The 20490-nt window shown below is 40.6% G+C and overlaps 2 protein-coding genes across 9 annotated transcripts in view; one reads left to right on the top strand and one right to left on the bottom strand.

Annotated features, from left to right (window-relative positions):
• Spryd7 (SPRY domain containing 7) overlaps nucleotides 1-20490 on the top strand; it is a 173073-nt gene that overhangs the window by 98959 nt on the left and 53624 nt on the right. The window lies entirely within an intron of this gene.
• Trim13 (tripartite motif containing 13) overlaps nucleotides 52-20490 on the bottom strand; it is a 56570-nt gene continuing 36131 nt past the window's right edge. For 4 of the 6 annotated variants that reach the window (XM_074043436.1, XM_074043437.1, XM_074043438.1 and 1 more), the window contains 2 exons: nucleotides 9095-9191; nucleotides 52-1289 (listed from right to left, as the gene is read on the bottom strand). In XM_074043436.1, coding sequence (XP_073899537.1) covers nucleotides 60-1283 — 1224 coding nt within the window. In that variant the 5' untranslated portion in view covers nucleotides 1284-1289; nucleotides 9095-9191 and the 3' untranslated portion in view covers nucleotides 52-59. Of the gene's footprint in view, nucleotides 1290-9094; nucleotides 9192-9570; nucleotides 9690-20490 lie in introns of those variants that run through there. The other 2 variants (XM_020186335.2, XM_074043435.1) reach the window with 2 other exon arrangements.

The raw sequence follows: 20490 nt of genomic DNA, 5'->3' as shown, positions 1-20490 counted from the left end.
TGTTCTCTAACAACTTCTACCCTCCCACCCCCAAAAAAACTACATAGTTGATACAGATTTTATAATAGTTTATATTTGCACACAAATTCTGCCACATTGTTCAGTACCACCAATGTAAAATTCTTGACTCTTTCACTGAAAATGAAAAACCCATCAGTCATTTGTTCCCAATAAAAAACTGACTGTTCTATAAAAACAGATGATTTAGTAAGGTAAGAACTGAAGTTTGAAAGATGGTCTTTCCAAGTTGCCAATTCATCAAGTAAGGACCATTCTAGGAAAAGGGTAGGCCCAAAGAAAATGAGGAGTCCAAGCATTAGGACTACCACAAATAACTGATAGAAGATCCAGGGTATCTTGCTAATGAATGTGCCAGTGTCCTGAGGTAGAGAAAGTTTATCCACATCTACTAGTTTTATATCCTCCCACTGACTAGTGTCAAAGTTCTTCAATAAAGGGCTTGTGGGCAAATTAGAGGGAGGCAAAGGAGTTTCTTTGATTACTTTGATCTTCTCCCTGAACTCTTGCATCTGTTGCAGAAATATAATGGGTTCTGACACATCTTTGAAAGCCTCGGCAATGTTAAAGGCCATTCGTTGTTCCTGCAAAATGGTGTTGAGTTTGTTGATCTCTGGATCATAGGCTTGCATAACTGCAAGTTTCATGGTCTCAAAGTCAGACAGGATTTCATTCTTCTTTTGATCCAATGTGTGTTGTAACTTCTCAAAAAACTCCTTCACTTTATCTGAATCTTTAGTCAGTAACTGTAGGGATTTCCTCTTGCTAGTTTCCAAGGTATCCAAGCGAGAAAGAGCATCTCCTCGACGCCAGGTCTCAAAACTCTGGAAGAGGGACTCAAAGGCATCCCTTTCCTGAGTATAGGCATCTTCAATGGAACAGAAGACATGCTTGGTGTGGTCACCACGAGTCGCACAGATCCCACAGATGAGCTGCATATCAGTTAGGCAGAAAATATTGAGAGGCTGCCCCAAGTGTCCTTTGCACACTGGCATTTTGGGAGAGATCTTGATTTTGTTATACTTCTCCACAATACCCTTCAGGGAGTAATTAACCTGCAGGCTATTAACTCCCGCAGCTGAAGTTTCCTTACGGCACGTAGGGCACTTGAATGGGGATGGTCTCCACAATGAATTCCGCACATTTCCCTCTAAGAGACCTTCTAAGCATTTTTTGCAGAAGTTGTGTGAGCAAGGCAAAACTCGAGGATCATCAAAGAGACTGCAACAAATTGGGCATGTGAGATCTTCTTCAAGCAGCTCCATCACATCCTATCACAGAGAAAGAAACAATTTATTTTACTCTGGTAATCCCCTCCACTAGGACTATGTAATAACTAAAAAAGGCTATCTTCATATCAGAATGACCTATTACTGAAATAACTAACCAAAGGAAGTAAGAAATTTGGGACGGGAATGCACACCGAAGCAGATTTAATCTACTGGAACGAGAATATGCTCCTTGTTAGTAGGACACCCTGGACACAAGGCCTTTGTGTGGGCTTTCCAACAACAGTCTGGCTAGGACAGGGTTAGGACTAGGACAACTGCAAGTTGAGCCAGCAGGACCCGCCAATTGTTGTAAAACAGAGAGCTGACTACAAGCTGTCAGAAACAAAGCTTCTCAGTGTCTGTAACAGAATGAGCCCTTTACTTTGGGCCCACAAATATTAAATGGTATGCTATTTAAAATAAGCACAGAAATACAAATTCAATCATGTACTCTTGTGCAGACTTTTATTAGGAATCCACATACTTTTTCAGAGGCAAGATTACAATTATAAAATCATAGGTAAAAAGCCCAACAGAACTGCAATTCAGTCTTGCCAAGAGAATTAAATGTTTGTGTTGTTTTTAAACACAAGAGCAATCAAACCATTCTATCAATCACCCATAGCATCCATTTCTCAAAATGTGATGGGTGAAAACCTGTGTCCCTCTTTCAGAGAATTTGTGAGGTCAAAACTATTTTCGTAATTTTGCTACATGTTGATACAAAATGAGCTCGTAACTTTAAGAAAAACAAATGACAGTATTCCTTGCCAATAAAAATATTGCCTTTTTACTTGAGAACTACATGTATTTGCTATTTATGAGCTTGACAGCTTCCCATTAAAGACTTCTCAGCTGGGAGAGTGGCTTAAGTGGCAGAGCATGTGCATAGCAAGTGTGAGGCCCTGAGTTCAAGCCCCTGTACCAAAAAAAAAAAAAAAAAGACTTCTAATGCGATGGGTGGGGATACTAGTAAATGTGAGGGCTATCTTTTCGGAGGAGAATTACATAATGAAGTACACCAGTATCTGGATTTCTGCATAACACAAATGAATGGAGATTTTCAAGTCACCAATGGATAATGTTATGAGTCATGCACGGGTAAATGATCCATTTAAAATATGAGAAAAGACTAGGAATGTAGCTCAATGGCAGAGCACTTGGCCTCCCTGAGTTCAATCCCAACATCACAAAAACAAAAAAATAAAGCATAAGAAAAACCAACAGGCTCCCAAATAAGATTTCATATCTGTACTATAACAAAGAAACTACTATAAGCTCACTTTTAATATAGTATCTGCAAAGGCTATTAAAATATTACTCCCTTTACAACTATAGATGTGTGTAAGGCCAGATTTTTCTTTGTGTATTTCAAGCAAAATAGTTTACTCAAACAGCTCAAATGTAGAAGCAGACAACTACAGATATCTTCTATTAACTAACCATTCAGGGCTGGGGATGTAACTCAGTGGTTAGAAAACATGTTTCTTAGCATACACAAGACCCTAAATTCAATGTCCAGCCTGGCCTACCGCCACTCTAAAAAAAGAGAGAAATCTGCAAGTATATAAAGGAATACTACTTTTCTCACAATTTTGTTTGGGAAAATTTTTCCTAAAGTATTTGTTAACATGTGATGGGTTTATCACTGTTATTTAAATTAGTATTTTTAAAAGTCTTCAAGTTTTAATATCTATAGCTATACAAATTTAACTTCTGTAATTACAGACAGTATACACATAAACAAAAGCTCTTAGGATCCTCAATCTCTAAAGGAGCGTTAGTACTAAAGCCAATATATATGAGACCCCTGATGTACAGACTACTCAATGAAATTTTTTTTGGTGGGGGTGGGGTGGGATTGGGGTTTGAACTCAGGGCTTTGTATTTGCAAAGCTGGCACTCTACCACTTGAACCACACTTTTGGTCCATTTTACTATGGTTATTTTGGAGATAGAATCTTGCAAACTATTTTCCTGGATTGGCCTCAAACCTCGATCCTCCAATCTCAGTTTCCCAAATAGCCAGAATTATAGGTATGGGCTACTGGCACCCTGCTAAAAGTTCATTATTTTTAAAATGTACATTCATCCGTAAGACTTAAAACCAAAAACAGTGCTCAATTTCTTCACAGTTTAATCAGACACTTACCATATTACCACAATAATAAAGAAGGGCCTCATAATTTATAAACCATCCTATTATACAATAACTTGGAGAGAGGAGCTTTACACCTGCTAAGCAGATAGTCTACCACTGAGCTCCACATCCCAGCCCCTCTGTTATTAAATACTGTTAAAATAAGTTTTAACAGTCTTCATTGGTACAAGAAGGAAAATGTATTTAAAAGATAAGCTGAGCTTACAAGGACAGTTTACGGCTTTATATTAGGTTGTAAGATATATTTACATTTTATATAATTGTGGTAACCATTACTTTATCTCAAATTTAATGCCCTATGACAAAACCACATAATTAGCTGGATTTTCAAAATCATTAACCTTTGAAAAGCACTGGGAAAAGAATGGCTCTAAAAACTAAGATTAGTGTGCTAAGAGAAGTTACCATGCAGCTGTGAAGTATTCTGACTGTAACTAGTCCTGCTCCCCACACTGTCACCTCCACTATCCTGCCACCTGTCTCCTGAGAATCCTACACAAAAGCCTGATTTTCAAGGAGGCAGCAGAAACAATAAAGTAGTGGGGGCAATACTCAATAAAGTAAACCTCATTTATTCTTTTTCACAAGGTTAATATTTTCAGAGAACTCTATCCAAGAACATTAAATAAGCAAGTGGAAAACAAAGGATACACTAAGTCGTTAGGATGAAGAGGAGGCAAAGAGAAACTTTGGAGAAAATGGAGAAGGGTGCTGAAATAGGGGCCAAAAAGAACTTTAAGGCATCAAGTATGATCAAAAGTGAAAAGCAGAAAATGTCACACACAGGAAAATTTAGAAGTAATAAAACAGTCATCTCAAAGTCATAATCAACTTACAGCTCTGAAAATGAACCCGAGGGGAAAATATTACTTGTAAAGTCTTTAAAGAAAAAAAAATGGAGCTGGGCACCAGCAACTCACTCCTGTAATTCTAGCTAGTTGGGAGGCTGAGATCAGGAGGATCAAGGTTAGAGGCCAGCCAGGGCAAACAGTTCATGAGACTCCATCTCCAAAATAAACAGAGCAAAATGGACTGGAGGTGTGGCTCAAGCGGAAGAGCACCTGCTTTCCAAGTGCAAAGTCCTGAGTTCAAACCCCAATCCTACAAAAAGAAAAAACAGGCTGGGAATATAGCTCAGGGGTAGAATGCCTGTCTAGCATGGACAAGCCCCTGGATTCAATCCCCAGTACAAGAAGAAGAAAAAAAAAAAACATCAAAATTACAACAGATTCCCATGTTCCACTTTTAATGAGACAGCTCACAAATTCTCCTTTAAAAGTTAAAAGATTATCTTCATTCATTTTCAAAACTAAACATTTTTTTTCTTCCCTTATATTTACACCTCCTTTATACTCAAAACTTTCTCTAGGACAAAATTATATGACTATTTCCTAGTACCTGTTAGAGAAAATTGAGATACATTAGCCTGATCCAAGAAACCATAGCAGGAAACAAAACTTTTGTTGCCTCAAAAGTTATAAAGGGCTGGGTGCTGGTGGCTCACACCTGTAATCCTAGCTACTCAGAAGGCAGAGGTCAGGAGGATCACAGTTCAAAGCCAGCCCAGGCAAACAGTTTGCAAGATTCTATCTTGAAAATACCCAACACAAAAAAGGGCTGGCAGAGTGGCTCAAGTGGTAGAGCACCTACCTAGCAAGCGTGAACCCCTGAGTTCAAATTTCAGTACCAACAAAAAAAAAGTTTTAAAGGAAAATACATAAGCTTTTTAAATCTTGTGAAAGTTAAGTTTCTTAAAGCATGATGACACATAAAATCTGAAGTCAGCTGCTCACACCTTAGATGTAAACTAAAGCATACATCCCTTCCATCTCTTTTTTTGCTTAGTATTTACCCAATATAAAAGAACTTTATACGGGGGGGTGACCTTGTTCAGGGTACAGTGTACACACAACTGAGTCATCACAATGAAAACCCTTAGCATCATTAGTGTGTGCTAATTCAAAAGGTAATAGAACTATTAAAAAAGAAACTTTACATAAACAAAATTGTTTTTCACTGCTAAACTTCAAATTAAGTGTACAACAAGCAAGTTTTCCTAAATTCATTTCTCCCTCAATACCAGGAAAGTCTAAATTTATTATCCCATCCAGAAATTTATTATCCCATCAAGTTAAAATTTCCCAAGTGTTTTGTTTTGTATCAACAATCAAAATAATTAAACATATGCTAGTTGTCCACCACCTCTAGAAAAAAAAAGTCAACCTCATTTTCATGCCATACAGTTTTCTGGCAGTTCTAGGGTTTCAACTCAGAGCCTTGGACTTGCTAAGCAAGTGCTCTACCACTTGAGCCATGCCCTCCAGCCCTTTCTGCTTTAGTTATTTTTAGTTATTTTAGTTATTTTTCAGATGGGGTCTCACACTTTTGCTTCAGGCCAGTGACCTCTGCCTCCTGCATACCTAGAATTGCAGATGTACTACCATGTGCCAGCTTTGTTCTGTGAGATTGCCAGACTGCCCTGGAACCACCATCTGATTACTATCCCTGCCTCCTAAGTAGCTGGGATTACAGCCATGAGCCACCAAACCCAGCCTCATACTTCTATTTTGTGGGGGGGGGAGAAGAGACAAAGATACTGGAGTTTGAACTCAGGGCCTCATGCTTGCTAGCAGGCACTCTGCCACTTGAGCCATCCCTCCAGCTCAATAGTTAAGTATTGAGTCTAGCCAGATGTGGTGGTGCACGCCTATAACCCCAGAACACAGGAGGCAGAAGTTTGGCAAGTTTGAGGCCAATCCAGGCTACATGGCAAGACCCTGTCTCAAAACAAACATGGAAAGTTGGAAAAGGCCAGGCACTGGTACCTCATTGCCTGTAATCCTAGCTACTTGGGAGGCTGAGATTAGGAGGATCAATGTTCAAGGCCAGTCAGGCAAACAGGTTACCAGACCTTTATGAAGCTTAATAAAAAACTAAGAACAAGACACATTTGTACCATACTTAGCTGAGTTTAAAATATAAAACAATTTATACCTCTGCACAACTTATATATAAAATAAGTAAGTTTTAAGAAATCAACCTGGAAGGGAGGAACTGCACTAAAAAAGGAACTTGAGACTCAGAGCCAGATGCAGTTGACCTTGTGGCACCTTGCTTCCATCAAATGTACTATAAAATACATTGTGAGATGGTCATAGAAAGCTGAATATGGGTGGTAAGAATTCTTAACACCCAGAAAATATGGTTAATTTTGTTAAATGTAACAGTGCCATTGTGACATTAGGTAAGAAATTGTATATGGAATTATGCTGCATAAAAAAGTCCTCTTTTTCTTTTAGAGACACATTAAAAATAAGTGACCTGATGTCTGAGACTTCAAGTAGTTCAGCAAAATATGTAAGCTGAGAGAGATACTTAAAGGGGGATATACAATCTGCAAGATGGATATTTGGGGCAGGGAGAATCTCTTGCTTTTGATACATTTAAAGTTTCTTGCAAGTAAAGGTCTGGGTAATTACTACATGAATCTTATTCAAAACTATTGTTCTTAATATGGAATTATTACACATTAAAAAATATAATAAGGCAGTTAACATTACTATGCATCTTTGTATTATGTATCTTCAGAACAGATGGTAGTAAGTTAGAGGGATAGGAAAATAGAAATACTAGGCGTAAAACTATCTTAGCTAAATACCTAACTTTATGAGTAAAACAGACAGCTCCCGCTTCCCCCCACAGGCATGGAGACAGAAATGGGGGGAAACCAAGGTTTGAGGCCTTGGCAAAAAGTTAGTGAGAGCCCATCTCAACCAATAAAAGCTAGATGTGGCAGTACATTACTATGGTTCCAGGTATATACAGGTTGGCGAATGTCAGTCCAAGGTAAGCCCAGACAAAAATATCCAAAAAATTAAAGTAAAAAGGCTGAAGGCACAGCTAAAGTGATAGAGCACCTGCTTAACAAGTGTGGGGCCCTGTTCAAAACCCCAGTACTGCCCCCCCCAAAAAAAAAGCAAGAAAAATTTAGTAATCCTAGGGACCGGCAGTGTAGCATGCTTAAGGCATAGGCTCAATCCTCAGCACCAAAGAAAAAGAAAAATAATTCAGTGTCCTTATTTAAAGAATGATGTCATTTAATCATAGGCTTTTCTAAAAAATATCTCCTAAAATCCTTTGCTTTCTTACAAATTAAGCTATAGGAGGCACTCCAGTGAAGGGGAAAGAGCACAAAACCTGTTTCTAGGTTTAAGCACCAGTTTTACCCTTCAGATATGAGGATTTTTATAGTATTTCATTACGTTACTGGAAAAAATTAAGTAATGTGTGAGAATTTTGTAAGCTAAACTGTATAAATGTAAGCTATTTAATAATGTGTGAACAAACGCTGTGAAAACTGTAAATACACAGTTAAGATGTTATGTTAGTGAATGAGCATTAACAAAAAAGAGCCTAACAGAGCTGTACTCTCTTCAACAGTGATTTCAGCACTGAAGGCATGACTAAAGTCATAGAGCACTGCCAAGCTCAAAGACCTGAGTTCAGACTCCACTACTGGCAAAAACAAACAACCACCCACCAAATAGGGTATCAGGAACAAGTCATGAAAGCAGGGGAGCCTATCTCAACACAAGCTGTGCAAGAAGGAAGGTTAGGGCCTGGGGACTGTGGCTCACAGCTGTAATCCCAGATCAGACGTTACCATAACTATGTAGAATGGAAAGAACAGCTTGATGTTCTGGAAGGACTTGCCAGGGAGGTTTAGTAAAGTCGGCAGGTACCAAAAAAAAAAGAGAGAGAGAGAGAGAGAGAGAGAGAGAGAGAGAGAGTGTGTGTGTGTGTGTGAAGTCGGCAGGTACCAAAAAAAAAGTGTGTGTGTGTGTTAAGACAGGTACCAAAAAGTGTGTGTGTGTGTACCAAAAAAACTGTGTCTGTGTTTTCAGAAAGGATACAAGAGCCTGACAAAATGTATCTTTAGGGGTGGAGCACTTGCCTGGCATGCCCCAGGCCCTGGCAAAAAAAAAAAAGTAAATATAATTTTAAAACAAGAACTGAATCTTCTACTAGTTGTGCAAGAAAGAAGTACAGCCAGTTAGTATATCCAGTTAATCAACAGCTCTATGAGGTTCCACTAGAGGGAAGGCCTATGTAAATGAAATTCTACTTTTAAAATTCCTAATTATGTGAGCTGAAGGTGTGGCTCAAGTGATAGAGTGCCTGCTTTGTGAGCTCAAAGCCCAGTCCCATCAAAATAATAATAAACAATAATAAAATAAGGTGCCTAATTCACAGAGGTCTATAGAGTTATAGAGAACTCAAGCCCTGATCTACAGTCTGCCTGACAATTCACCAGGCAAGAAAAAGGAGAAGGAAGAAAAAAAAAAAAAAACTATAAAAAAAGCTGCTGAAACCTGTGTCTTTCTTTGCAATATAAATCTTCTGATATAAGCTTCTAAAATGATTAGAAATTATTATTTCATAGTAAATAAGAATTCTATCTCACAAAGACCTGTCGAGCGTGGATTCTGTATTTTGAGTTTTGACAGACCGTGACGAGAACAAAGGCCCCAATGAGAGAAGTGGACGGGAACAAGGATATTGTGGCAGCTTCAGTTTAGGGCTCCGGGGGCCTCGTGCAGCGGGGCGCTTTTCTGTGGGCGTGGGGGGTGCGGTGCGGGGTTACCTCTGTGGCCGGAGGCAGATGCACTGGGCAGGCACTGTTCCCCAGGACAAAGCCACCAGGCTTTCCTTTCACGTGCTCACTGACAAACCAGAGGCCGCTGCAGAGGAGAAAGAGGCTGGTGTCATCCACGGAGTCTGCATGCTTTACCCTCAAATTTTTCAGTCGCCCCCACAGATAAAGCCAGCCAGCAAGAACAGAGGGCGGGGCGAGGGAGGGCCGGCGTCTTTGTCCCAGCGCCTCCCCGGCGCCGCCACCTCTCGGCCTGGGCACGGCCCCGACCGCGCTGGCGCTCGCCGCCTCCTCTAGGCGCGCCGGGACTGAGGAGCGGGCTGACCCGGGCCCCGGCGGCAGCCCTCCCGCACGCTGACTCCCCACCCACGAAGCGCCCGCGCCCGCCCGTCGCCTCCCGCCCTGCCTGCAGCCTGGGTCTCCCCTCCTCCTTCGAGGGGACCGGGCAGAAGCTACTTATCTCGGACCTCCGCGGCCGCGGGGCGCTCCGCGGACCGCAGAGCCGCCAGCTGTGGGAACGGCGCAGCAGACACCCAGTACGGCCGCAAAAAATGGACCCGCCGCGCCGCGCCGCCGGGCCCCGCCCTCCTCAGCGCCAGCCAGGCTCCGCCCCCGCCTTCCGGCGTCGCCAACCGCCGTCTCCGCCCGCTCCGGCCCGGCCCGCTGAGGGCGGGGCTCGCTTTCCTCCCTTCCAGGGCTGCGCGCCGTCACCGCGCCGACGGGCCTGGAAGGCGACCGGCCACTGCGCGCGCGTTGTCCCCGGCCCAGCCTCCGGGGAAGGAAGTCTCCCAGTTGAGCAGACGGGCAACAACATGGTCGGGTTTGGATTGTTGTACTTTTTTTTTTGTTCGTTGCATTTTTAGGAACAAAAAAAAAAGCCCAACCCTTCACACCGCTTCATCTGCATCTCGGGACCAGAAGGCCATCCGCTCGGGGTCACGGCTCCCTTGCCCGCGCCGGTGCCCCAGGAAGAACTGTAAAACTGGTTCCAAATCGTCCGCCCTTCACAGTTGCCCAGTCGCCAGGCTGCGCCCCAATATCAGACGCAGTCAGCACTTGCTATGAGCGGTCTGAAGGATTCCGTCCTGCCCCGGCGAAGCGAGGCGAGCGCAGGGCTCCCGGGCGCCTAGGGTTGCGTTCGCCCGCTCGAGGGGAGGAGAGCTTTGGAGAGGAGCAGGTTGTTTGGAAGAAAAGGCTTTCCCAAACCCGTAAAAAAGCCCCTCGCCACTCCACGTTGCGCATCTCCCTGGCCGCAGCCAGGTGACAACTTGTACAATAGTTCTTAAAATGACTGTACTTAGTCCTCATGAGAACACTGCGGAATGGGAATTATCCCTGTTCTATAAACGAGGAAACGGTGAAGTGACTTCTCCAAGGCGAAAGGCAGAGCGGAGGCTACAGTCAGATTCCACACGCCCTTTCTTCCTTCACCCCAACACTGCCAATGAAAACTACACCCCAGTCCCTACTAAATTAGTGTTATTTAAAATAAACTAGTTTATGGAAACATTTTCAGTGCCCTATTAACAGTGAAAATTAAGTTAACTCATAAACCCCAAATTATCTTTAATGTAATTATATAATGCATATTTGTACAAATAGATCTGGTCGGTAGTGGATAGTAATTAATAAGCTGCCCAACCAAATGTAAAACACGTGTGAAATCTGTTAAAATCAACTACTAAGCAAAAAGCATAGTATATTAAACTCCAGTGTAGAAAAATGGGAAAGAAAGAACAGCCCTCTATCTCCTCCCATGATCCTAAAACACAAAACAGCAAGGACATTGCCACATGACCTGTGCTCAAAAAGAAGATCAGCTGTCCCATTACAGCCTGCACACACAGCTGCATCCTTCCTGCAACGACACAATGCAAGGAGATCCTGGGAGTGATAACACAGGGATAGTCAAAATTCTTGACCCACTGGAATTTCCTTCTATTGACTGTTTTTCAAATACGCTAATAGCTGAAGCTTGAAATTCACATATCAGCATAGCAGTCAGTCTTAAGTGAGTTTTCTGGGTTTTGTGATATATAGGCTAGAGTTTCTTGTGTGTGTGTGTGTGTGTGTGTGTGTGTGTGTGTGTGTGTTACACAACTGTATGTGTACTTATTGGGTTGATTTATTTCATGGTGGGTTTTTTGTCCTGAGCCTTGACAAAGATAGAAAGCTTCTTAGCAGTTCTCCCCACTTACCAAGACCTAAGTGATGAGATACTGTTCCACAACAAAAACCAGTGTGGAATTTAGTGTACATGGCAATTAATTGTCCAGTGAGGAGCACCTCATCACTAAGCCCGGAGCTCATGTGTACACAAGAGAGCTACTGGTGAGCCTCCCCAGATACAGTGGAACATAGCTGCCAGAGTTAGGAATGCAAGCCCCAACCTCCCCCAGTGAAAATTCCTATCAAAAAAAGGCACGACTGACATCACAGGACATAATGCAGGCTTTAGGATCAGTTCTGTATCCAAATTCTAGCTTTTCACTCACTAGTTGTTAAAGTTCCTTGGTATCTCTGAGTCTTAGGTTTTTTTCCTCTGTAAAATGAGGTTTATGATACATCTATAGTTATGATAATTAGGTGATATGTAAACTACTAACATGCTGTGTGTCATAGTTGGTGCTTAACAAATGATTGCTACTGTGACACAGAAGAGAAAAACCAAAAAAGACACTTTGGTTTGGGTTACAATGCCTTGGATTTGCAAGCATGAGGCTCAAGCACAATAGTCAAGCAGAGCTGAGTGGCATCTGCCTAACTTCTGCTTTTCAGTGTCTATCCCAGAGTATATATGCTTTTAAAAGCATATATCCAGTGGGCACCGATGGCTCACGCCTGTAATCCTAGCTACTCAAGAGGCAGAGATCGGGGGATCAAGGTTTGTGGCCAGCCTGAGCAAATAGTTCATGAGACCCGATCTCCAAAACAACCAGAACAAAACAGACTAGAAGTATAGCTCAAGCAGTAGAGTACCTGCTTTGCAAGTGCAAAGCCCTGAGTTCAAACCCCAGTTCCACAAAAATAACATATATCCTTCCATTTATCTCCCCTTTCCCTTGTGCCTAAGCAAAGGAGAGAAAAAGGGAAACTCAGAATGAAAGGAGAACTCATTCAGATTTTTAAAAGCTCTATATTTTTAGAAAAATTGAACATGCAAAATATTCTGTTAAAGGGGAAAAAAAATCTACCTTTAAAAATACATTAACCGCAAAAGACAGAAACTTACATAAGACTTAATGAGATTGAAGAAAATTCCAGACTCCATATATTTCATTTGCACAGTGAAGAACATGCATCAAACAGAGCTGAAAGTGAAATCAGATAGCTTTGTAAGAGAATTAGAAACAATGGTAAACTTGGCCTTTAGTTACCTTGTTTCAGTAGATGGAAGGAAAAATTTTGAGAATAAAATAAGTCAGCAATTAAGTAATACTAACATGCTTATAATTTTATACTCAGATTTTATAACTCTCAATTCTGCTAGGCACAAAAAGTAACAGTTGAGGAATTTCCCAGTTGGTTAAGAAACAAGTACTGTTGCTGAGTAACAGTGCGTAATAACGGATATCTAAGAACCAAAGTGAGTGGTAAGGACAAGGCCAGAGGAGGGCACTAGAAACTGTGCAGAGGACTCCACCAAGGAGATGGGAGTTGAACTGAACCTTTAAAGATCACAGGATTTGAGGAAGAGAAAGAGGAAGAGCATTTGAGATGAGGAACACAGCACAAGTTCAGAGTGGAAATAAGCTTTGTTGGTGAAACAAGAGTGTGGCCTGTTTTGGAAATACAGTTTAAGGCCAAATTGTGGGATGTTTCAAGTATCAGAATAAGGAGTTGAACTTCATTCTGCAGGAAATTGGGAAGCCACTGAATAATGCAGTTGGCACTAACAAGGTAAAAGCAGAATTTTATTTTTAGCAGAACTGGATTTTGAACTCAGGACCTTGTGCTTGCTAGACATGCACTATCACTTGGGCCACTCCACCAGCCCTTTTGTACCTCTGGTATTTCTGAGATAGGGTCTCCATTCTGGAATCTCTATCCTCCTGATCTTTGCCTCCAGAGTAGCTAGGATGATAGATGTGAGCCACTGGTGAAAGCAGAATTTTTAAGATTAATCTGATAAAAAAAATCTAAGATTTAAGGGAGACATTCTCTTTAATAATTAATGATTTTTGTTATTGAAAATGATTCTTTTTTTTTACAATTCAGTAATGTAGCTGGGTGTTGTGATTCGTGCTGTAATCCTAGTATTCAGGAGGCAGAGGTAAGAGGATCATGAGTTCTAGACCAGCCTGGACTATATATGGAGACACTGTCTCAAAAGCTAAAAAAGGAATAATGTATATAAAAATGCAGAATATATCTTCCAGTCCTATTGGGCCATTTAATTACATATATCTATTAATTTGTAAATAAAATATAATGTAAAAAGAATTAAGCATGGCAAATATTCTCCTAAAATCTCAAGAAGAAAAAATGTGTGCATATATTTACATATCAAACATTTGTATAATTAATCTTACTGTAAAACTATGCTGTATAAATGACCAACGTTAGTATGTTGCTTAACTACATTTTAGACTGTGCCTCACTAGATCGTCAAAAGACTGTTACCTGTATAGTTCTAAAAGGTATTATTGTTTTGATATTTTAACAACCGTTGATTATAATTCCTGAATATGTATATTTTTCACAAGAATACTTTATGAGGGCCTTTAACAGAAGATTAACTCAGGTAAAGACTAACTAATAAATACTGTGTATCTGCAATTGTTTGAGAACTTGATTTGTTTGTTGTTTATTTTGAATTTTCTGTTAGTTCACTAATAATCATGTGCTTGATTTCATGTTGGCAATCTTATTTTGCTTTAGAAAGCTATCTTCCATCTCTTCTGTGGGAATTTTAGCCTGTTTCTTCTGCAAATAAGGGTGCAACATGGGTGGGGGATCTGCAGTTTTCAGTAGCTAATTTCTGCATGTTAAACATACTCTGTCTTAAGGTTCATAGTATATCTCATAGAACTTTGTTTCTGAGAATCTAGATTTATCAGAAACTTGAAGAAGCCAGACACCAGTGGCTCACACCTGTAATCCTAGCAACTCAGAGCCAGAGATCAGGAAGATGGCGGTTGGAAGCCAGCCTGGGCAAACAGTTCATGAGACCTAACTCAAAAATATGCCGAACACAAAAAAGGGCTGATGGAGTGGATCAAGTGGTAGAATACCTGCCTCACAAGCATGAGGTCTTGAGTTCAAACCCCCGTGCCACTCCCCCCCCCCCCGCAAAAAAAAGAAACCTCACTGTGCAAGAAATGCATGCTTTTTTTTTTTTTTCCTCCTAAATTTGAGCCCAGTTGGGTCTCTGATGTCAAAGCATTTGGTAATAATCGCCTTGTCAAACTGTTTGTCTTACAATGGTCTTGTGTACATGACACCATGAGAATTCTTGCTAGAATTCGGCCAGATCCATAGAAGCTTGGAATGGATCTAAAGCAGCCTATACCCTTCCCAGTCAGGCAAAACACGCCCACAATAATGAAGACACATGAGACTGATTAAAAATAGCAGCATATTTTAGGCATTTTGTAAACTTGTTGACCTGGTGTTGCAAAATCTACCATATTTCTTTCTTTTTTTTTTTTTTGTGACAGGATCTCAGTATATAACCCAAGTCAGCCTTGAACTTGAAATACTCCTGCCTCAGACTCTCAAGTACTGGGTTTACATCCATGTACACCACATCTAGTTTGATCTCTTAGTAGTTCTCTGAGTACCACTATTTCCTTCCTTCCCACCCCCACCCCCAATCCCAGTGTCTCCTAGCCTTTCTTCTTCCAGCTGGTGGACACTTGCTAGATTATCATTTCAACCCAGCACTTAAATTCTGGAAACCCTCAAACTTGTGTGTTTCTTTTGGTGATGGTAGTGCTTTTGCAATACTGGGGATGAAACCCAGGGCCTCAGGTAGGCAAAGCATAGCTTTTCCTCTGAGACACACCCCAGCCACTCAGTTTGAGGACTCTCAGGACTTCAATGATCAATTCATGATTCTCATATTCCCTGTAAAGCAAGGATCCCAAATTCATTGTAGTTCAACTATTTTTAAAACATAAAAACTGAATTTAAATACTTTAGGAGAGACATGCTCTTTCTCCTCCCACTGTCACAATCCTTCCTGTCTGCAAACATCCTTAGTGCTCTTGAGGCCTAAGGCTTATCTTCCTTCCAGCTTCACAGCTCGGACCTCCAATACTTCCTGCTCTTCTTCAGGCCCCTCACCAGCCCTCTCCTGTCCCTGTGCCCCAACCACAATACAACTGAATGACCTCAGGTTAGCATTACAGGTCCCTCTTAATCATTTCATATTGTCCTATACATTCCCATGATGCACACTGCAATTTGATATTTATTTACGTAAATATTTGAATATGGCTTGTTTCTCTGATTAACTCCAGAAGGTCTGGGATTGTGCGTGTGTATACACATGCATGCATATGTGCATTCATCATTGCATTCCCAGCACCTAATCCAGTTATTTCATACAAGTTTTAGGAAGTAAGAGTTCTCTATTTCAAAGATTATTGGTGAATTTAAAACTTCTAAAAATTGCTGTTGAGAAATAGGCACTTTGTTTTATTTTATTTTTTAAAGGTATCTTTCCATCCTTTGTTTACAACAGTAGTGCTTATCATACTCCTATGGTCAGACTCCTTCCATAGTTTACAAAGATGTGTCAGTAGTCTATTTTTCACCATCTAGAAGATCTCTTAAAATGAAAGATAAGTTCATGAGGTAGTCCATAAAGAATCCTCATTAAAAAATTAAGAACTTCTGAGTTGCAGAGTGGCTCAAGTGGTAGAGCACCTACCTAGCAAACGTGAAGCCCTGAGTTCTTTGAGAACGTCTTCCTAAGCATAAATATTAAGCACTGAAATCTGAAAAAAGACTGGCAGCTGGGAGTGCAGCTAAGAGGTAGAGCATGTATTTCAATATGCAAGCCTGGGCTCAATCCCAAGCACCAAGATAATAAAAAGTCTAAATGAGGCTGGAGATGTAGGTAGGTAGGTAGGTAGATGTAATGGTAGGGTGCTTGTCTAGTATGTACAAGGCCCTGGATTTGATCTGCAGCATCAAAAATAAAAAGATACTACCAAATGAAATGTAAAACTTTTACGTTAAAAGCCATAATACAGGGCTGGAGGCATGACTCAAGTGGTAGAGTACCTGCTTAGCAAGTGTGAAGCCCTGAGTTCAAACCCCAGTACTGCCCCAAACCCCATAATATGTCATATTAAAATTGAGATATGTATAAGGTATAGCTGGTGAAAATTGAAGTTAGAAACCAGGACATGAGGACAATCTGGCTGTAACATCTGTCACCCTATTAATCACCAGGGTTGATGTGACTGAGCTGGCTGCCTAGGCAGATGTTCCCTTCCTCCCTCACCACTCCTTGTGTGTCCCTCTGGACACTGCATGCTCAGTGAAAGAGAATGACTTTCCCTGATGAAGGAGGACTGTTCTTTAAGTCAGGCATATACAAGTAGCTCCTATGCTCCCCTCCCAGAACCTCCAAACGAGCTCTCAAGTTAAAAACAGTGTATGTACTAGGATTGCAATTTTTAAAAGAAATGTAATTGATAGAGTGTGAATAGAAAAAAAGTTGTAGGAATATATATCAAATTCTCAACTTAAAAAAAGGAAATATGGAGAAATTTTAGTATTTGTCATCAGAAAATTTTAATTTTTACATTGAACATAGATTCTTTCTTAATGTATACAAAAAGAAAATGAATTTGTACAAGAAAAAGACAAATTTAATTGGAACAAATATATGCAATTTATATAACTACATTACAAATTCTTCCAAATGAATAACAAGACAAACACCAACATAAAAACCAGACCACATATATGAAAAACAGTCCATATGACCAATAAGCATGAAAAAATTTTCCATGCTCATTGATAATCAATTGTCAAGTAAAACATTGACACAACCTTTTAAAATTCATCAAATTGGCATAGATATAAAACATAATAACTAGTAGGTCCCCGCTAGTGGTAGTGCAGGCCATCCAACACAGATGGGTATAACCTGTTGGAGGACAAGTTTCTAACCTATGTCAGAAACATTCAAAGTATATACACTGAATTCTACTGCTGGGAATTTATTTTAGAAAAATAATCATAAATCCCACAATTTATATAGTAAATAGATTTGTTACAGAGTTGTGAGATCAAAATTATAAACATCCTAATTATCTATCAGAAAGAAAAGGATTAAAATGAGTCTTGGTACATGCATACCCAATATTAGTATGTAGTATTTTTTTTTTTTCTTTTTAGTGGGATTAGGGTTTGTACTCAGGGCTCCACACTTGCAAAGCAGATGCTCTACCACTTGAGCCACACCCCCAGTCCATTTTGCGCTGGTTATTTTGGAGATAGGATCTCAAGAACTATTTGCCTGGGATAGCCTTGATCCATGATCCTCCCAATCTCAGCCTCCCAAGTAGCTAGGATTACAGACATGAGCCACTGGTGCCCCACTATTTGTTTTGTTTTTTGCTTTGTTTTATTGTGGATACCAGATTTCCCTATGTTGCCCAGGCTGGCTCCAACCTTCTGAACTGAAGATCCTCCTGTCTCAGCCTCCCCAATAGCTAGGACTTAGAGGTGTATGTTTTCATGCCTGGCTTCACCCTGATTTTTAGTATGTAGCATTTTATACTGTAACGTACAGACTTAAGATGTTAAAGTAATCGTTTGTGCAATTTTTTACTCTTTTTTGGCAGTACTGTGGTTTGAACTCTCACACTTGCAAGGCAGGCACTTTGCTAGTTGAGCCACTGTGCCAGCCCACAGAATACTTTTTAATGCCTGCATAAATCCATGAATACACTTACATGTACAGAGTATGTAAGGAAAAAGACGGTTAAACCCTGGAGCAGCCATTCATACAAGTCCCTATTTAGGGCACAGTGATCCTGCTACCTTTTTGCACTCAAACTACCCTGGTTAAACACATCACTGGACAGGCAGTGCCTCTACAACCAGGCAAGCTAGAGGTGATGTTCTTGGAACAAGGAGGATAAAACAAGAAAAAGTGGCATTAAAATAGGAAAAAGAATAAGAATTCCAAGAGCTGAATACAGTCTTAAGTGTTAACATGAAGAATAAACTGAGTTCTACTATATAGTAGGGTAATGACAAGTAACAATTATATATTTCAAAAAAGCTAGGAGAAAGGATATTGAATATTTCCACCACAAAGAAATGTATTTGAGTAGATATGTTTACCCTGATTTGAATATTATACATGTAAACATGTATGAATAAATACATTTATATGTTTTAAATTTAAAAATTTAAGAAAAAAAGCATTGAGCCCTGAAAAATCACTATAAAAGCTACCAATGATTTTACAAAAAGAAAGTTCATCTCTGTATTGTAGCCAGAAGTAGGTACAGAAAGTGAAAACATTAAGATCAAATATTTGCTAAGGCCAAGGACTATATAAGATGCTATTCTTTTATTTATTTATTTATTTTTGTCAGTGCTGGGGTTTGAACTCAGGGCCTCACACCATGGAGCTACTTGCATCAATTCATTCTAGAAATCACAGTGGGGAAAGAGGCCTCCCACGGTCACACAGCTCAGTGTTCATTCCACTATAGTCAAGAGTGAATGAGGATAGGGAAGCTGAAACAAGAGACAGGGAGTGCAAACAGTTCTTTTGGAAGCATGGTGGGGAAAGAAGAAGGGGAAAAAGCAATAGATGATAAAAGTAATAGGACAGGGAACCACTGCTTTCATAACAAAAACAAGGCTGCTCCTCCAAGGTTGCACTGAAAAAGAGACCCCAAATGGCTGCAGGGGCTATCCAACCTTGCAGTAGTGAATTCCCAACCCTCTGCCTGCCCAAAGTTATCTTTTCCCTCAGAATCTCTTACTGACGATTTTAGTTCCATCAAAGCCTGTTCAGGTCATTTCATCCATTCATATATGAGGAAGAAATATGACATGACAAAAGGCATTTCTTAACATCCACAGCACAAGTGAAAAGATGGAAAATAGAAAAGACATTCGTAGGTTTTTTTGCTTGGTGGCACTGGGGTTTGAACTCACAATTCCTTGCACTTGCTAGGCAGGTGCTCTGCCACTTGAGCTATACCCTTTGGACTTATCTAAAAAGGCAAGACCAGCCAGGCACTGTGGTACATGCCTGTAATCTCAGCTTCTCAGGAGGCTGAGGCAGGAGGCCCTCGAGTTTGAGGTCAACCTGGGCAAAACAGTGAGATCCCATTGCAAATAAATAGTGATGTACATAAGAAAACAAATCAAGGCAAGGGCAATGTCCTACAATCTTTCAAGGTCACAGTTTAAAAATACAGAATCCTAAAGGACTTGGATGCAGAAGGACTGTACTGGGGGGGTCTGGGAATAGATATTTTAAAGTAATGACAATTATCCTTAAATTCCTGCAAATTCAGTCTCACTGCACTGAAAAGTAACAAAGAGAAATAAACACAGCAGCATAAATACCTGCAGTCTGGCTCACGAGAAAAGGCCTTCTTTTAACTCCATAACATGAGTTATAAGAAAAGCATGCTAGCCATGCTTATCTTCTCAGAAAAATCTAGACCCAAAAGCCTGACGGGAAGTCCTTTACTAAATTATAAGACAGAGAAAGAGGGAGAGGAAGTCGTCTTTTTTGTTTTTGTGTATTTGTTTTTTTAGTGGCACTGGGGTTTGAACTCCAAGTCTCATACTTGCTAGGCAGGCGCTCTTATCATTTGAGCCACTCCACCAGTCCTTTTTTTTTATGGGTTTTTTTCAAGATAGGGCCTCGCAAACTATTTGTCCTGGCTGGCTTTGAACCACAATTCTCTTGATCTCTGCCTCCTAATGTTTTTGTTTTCTGAGACAGGGTTTTGCTGTAGCCTAGGCTGGCCTCAACTCATGATCTTGCATGTTCTGGGACCCGGCCTTCACTTCCCATGTTCTGGGATTATAGATGTGGACCATCATGCCTGGCATTCCTTCCATCCTAGATACTTTTTCAAAGACCAGGTTATTAGTGCTTAACTAGCATACTAATTAGAGGACAGTAATACATCTACAGCACTGACAAGATCTGGTTTTGCCCACCCATGTGTTTCTTCCTTGTTCCTCTAGCTGTAGGTATCATCACATGGAAGCCAGCTTTTAGTCCTAGGGAGGTGACCATATGTCCAGGTCTACCTGGGCAGAGTCCTAATGTACTCTTCTGAGCCCAGACACCACCCAACACCACCTCAGTCTGGCATCTGTCATTCACTTCCGATTTGGATGACACATTATATGATCACTCTGTTTGTGAAACAACAGAGCTA

Source organism: Castor canadensis, chromosome 10 (genome assembly GCF_047511655.1).
Source record: "Castor canadensis chromosome 10, mCasCan1.hap1v2, whole genome shotgun sequence".
NCBI lineage: Eukaryota > Metazoa > Chordata > Mammalia > Rodentia > Castoridae > Castor > Castor canadensis.
Note: the sequence above shows the minus strand (reverse complement) of the source record. Positions and strands in the feature narration are given on the sequence as shown.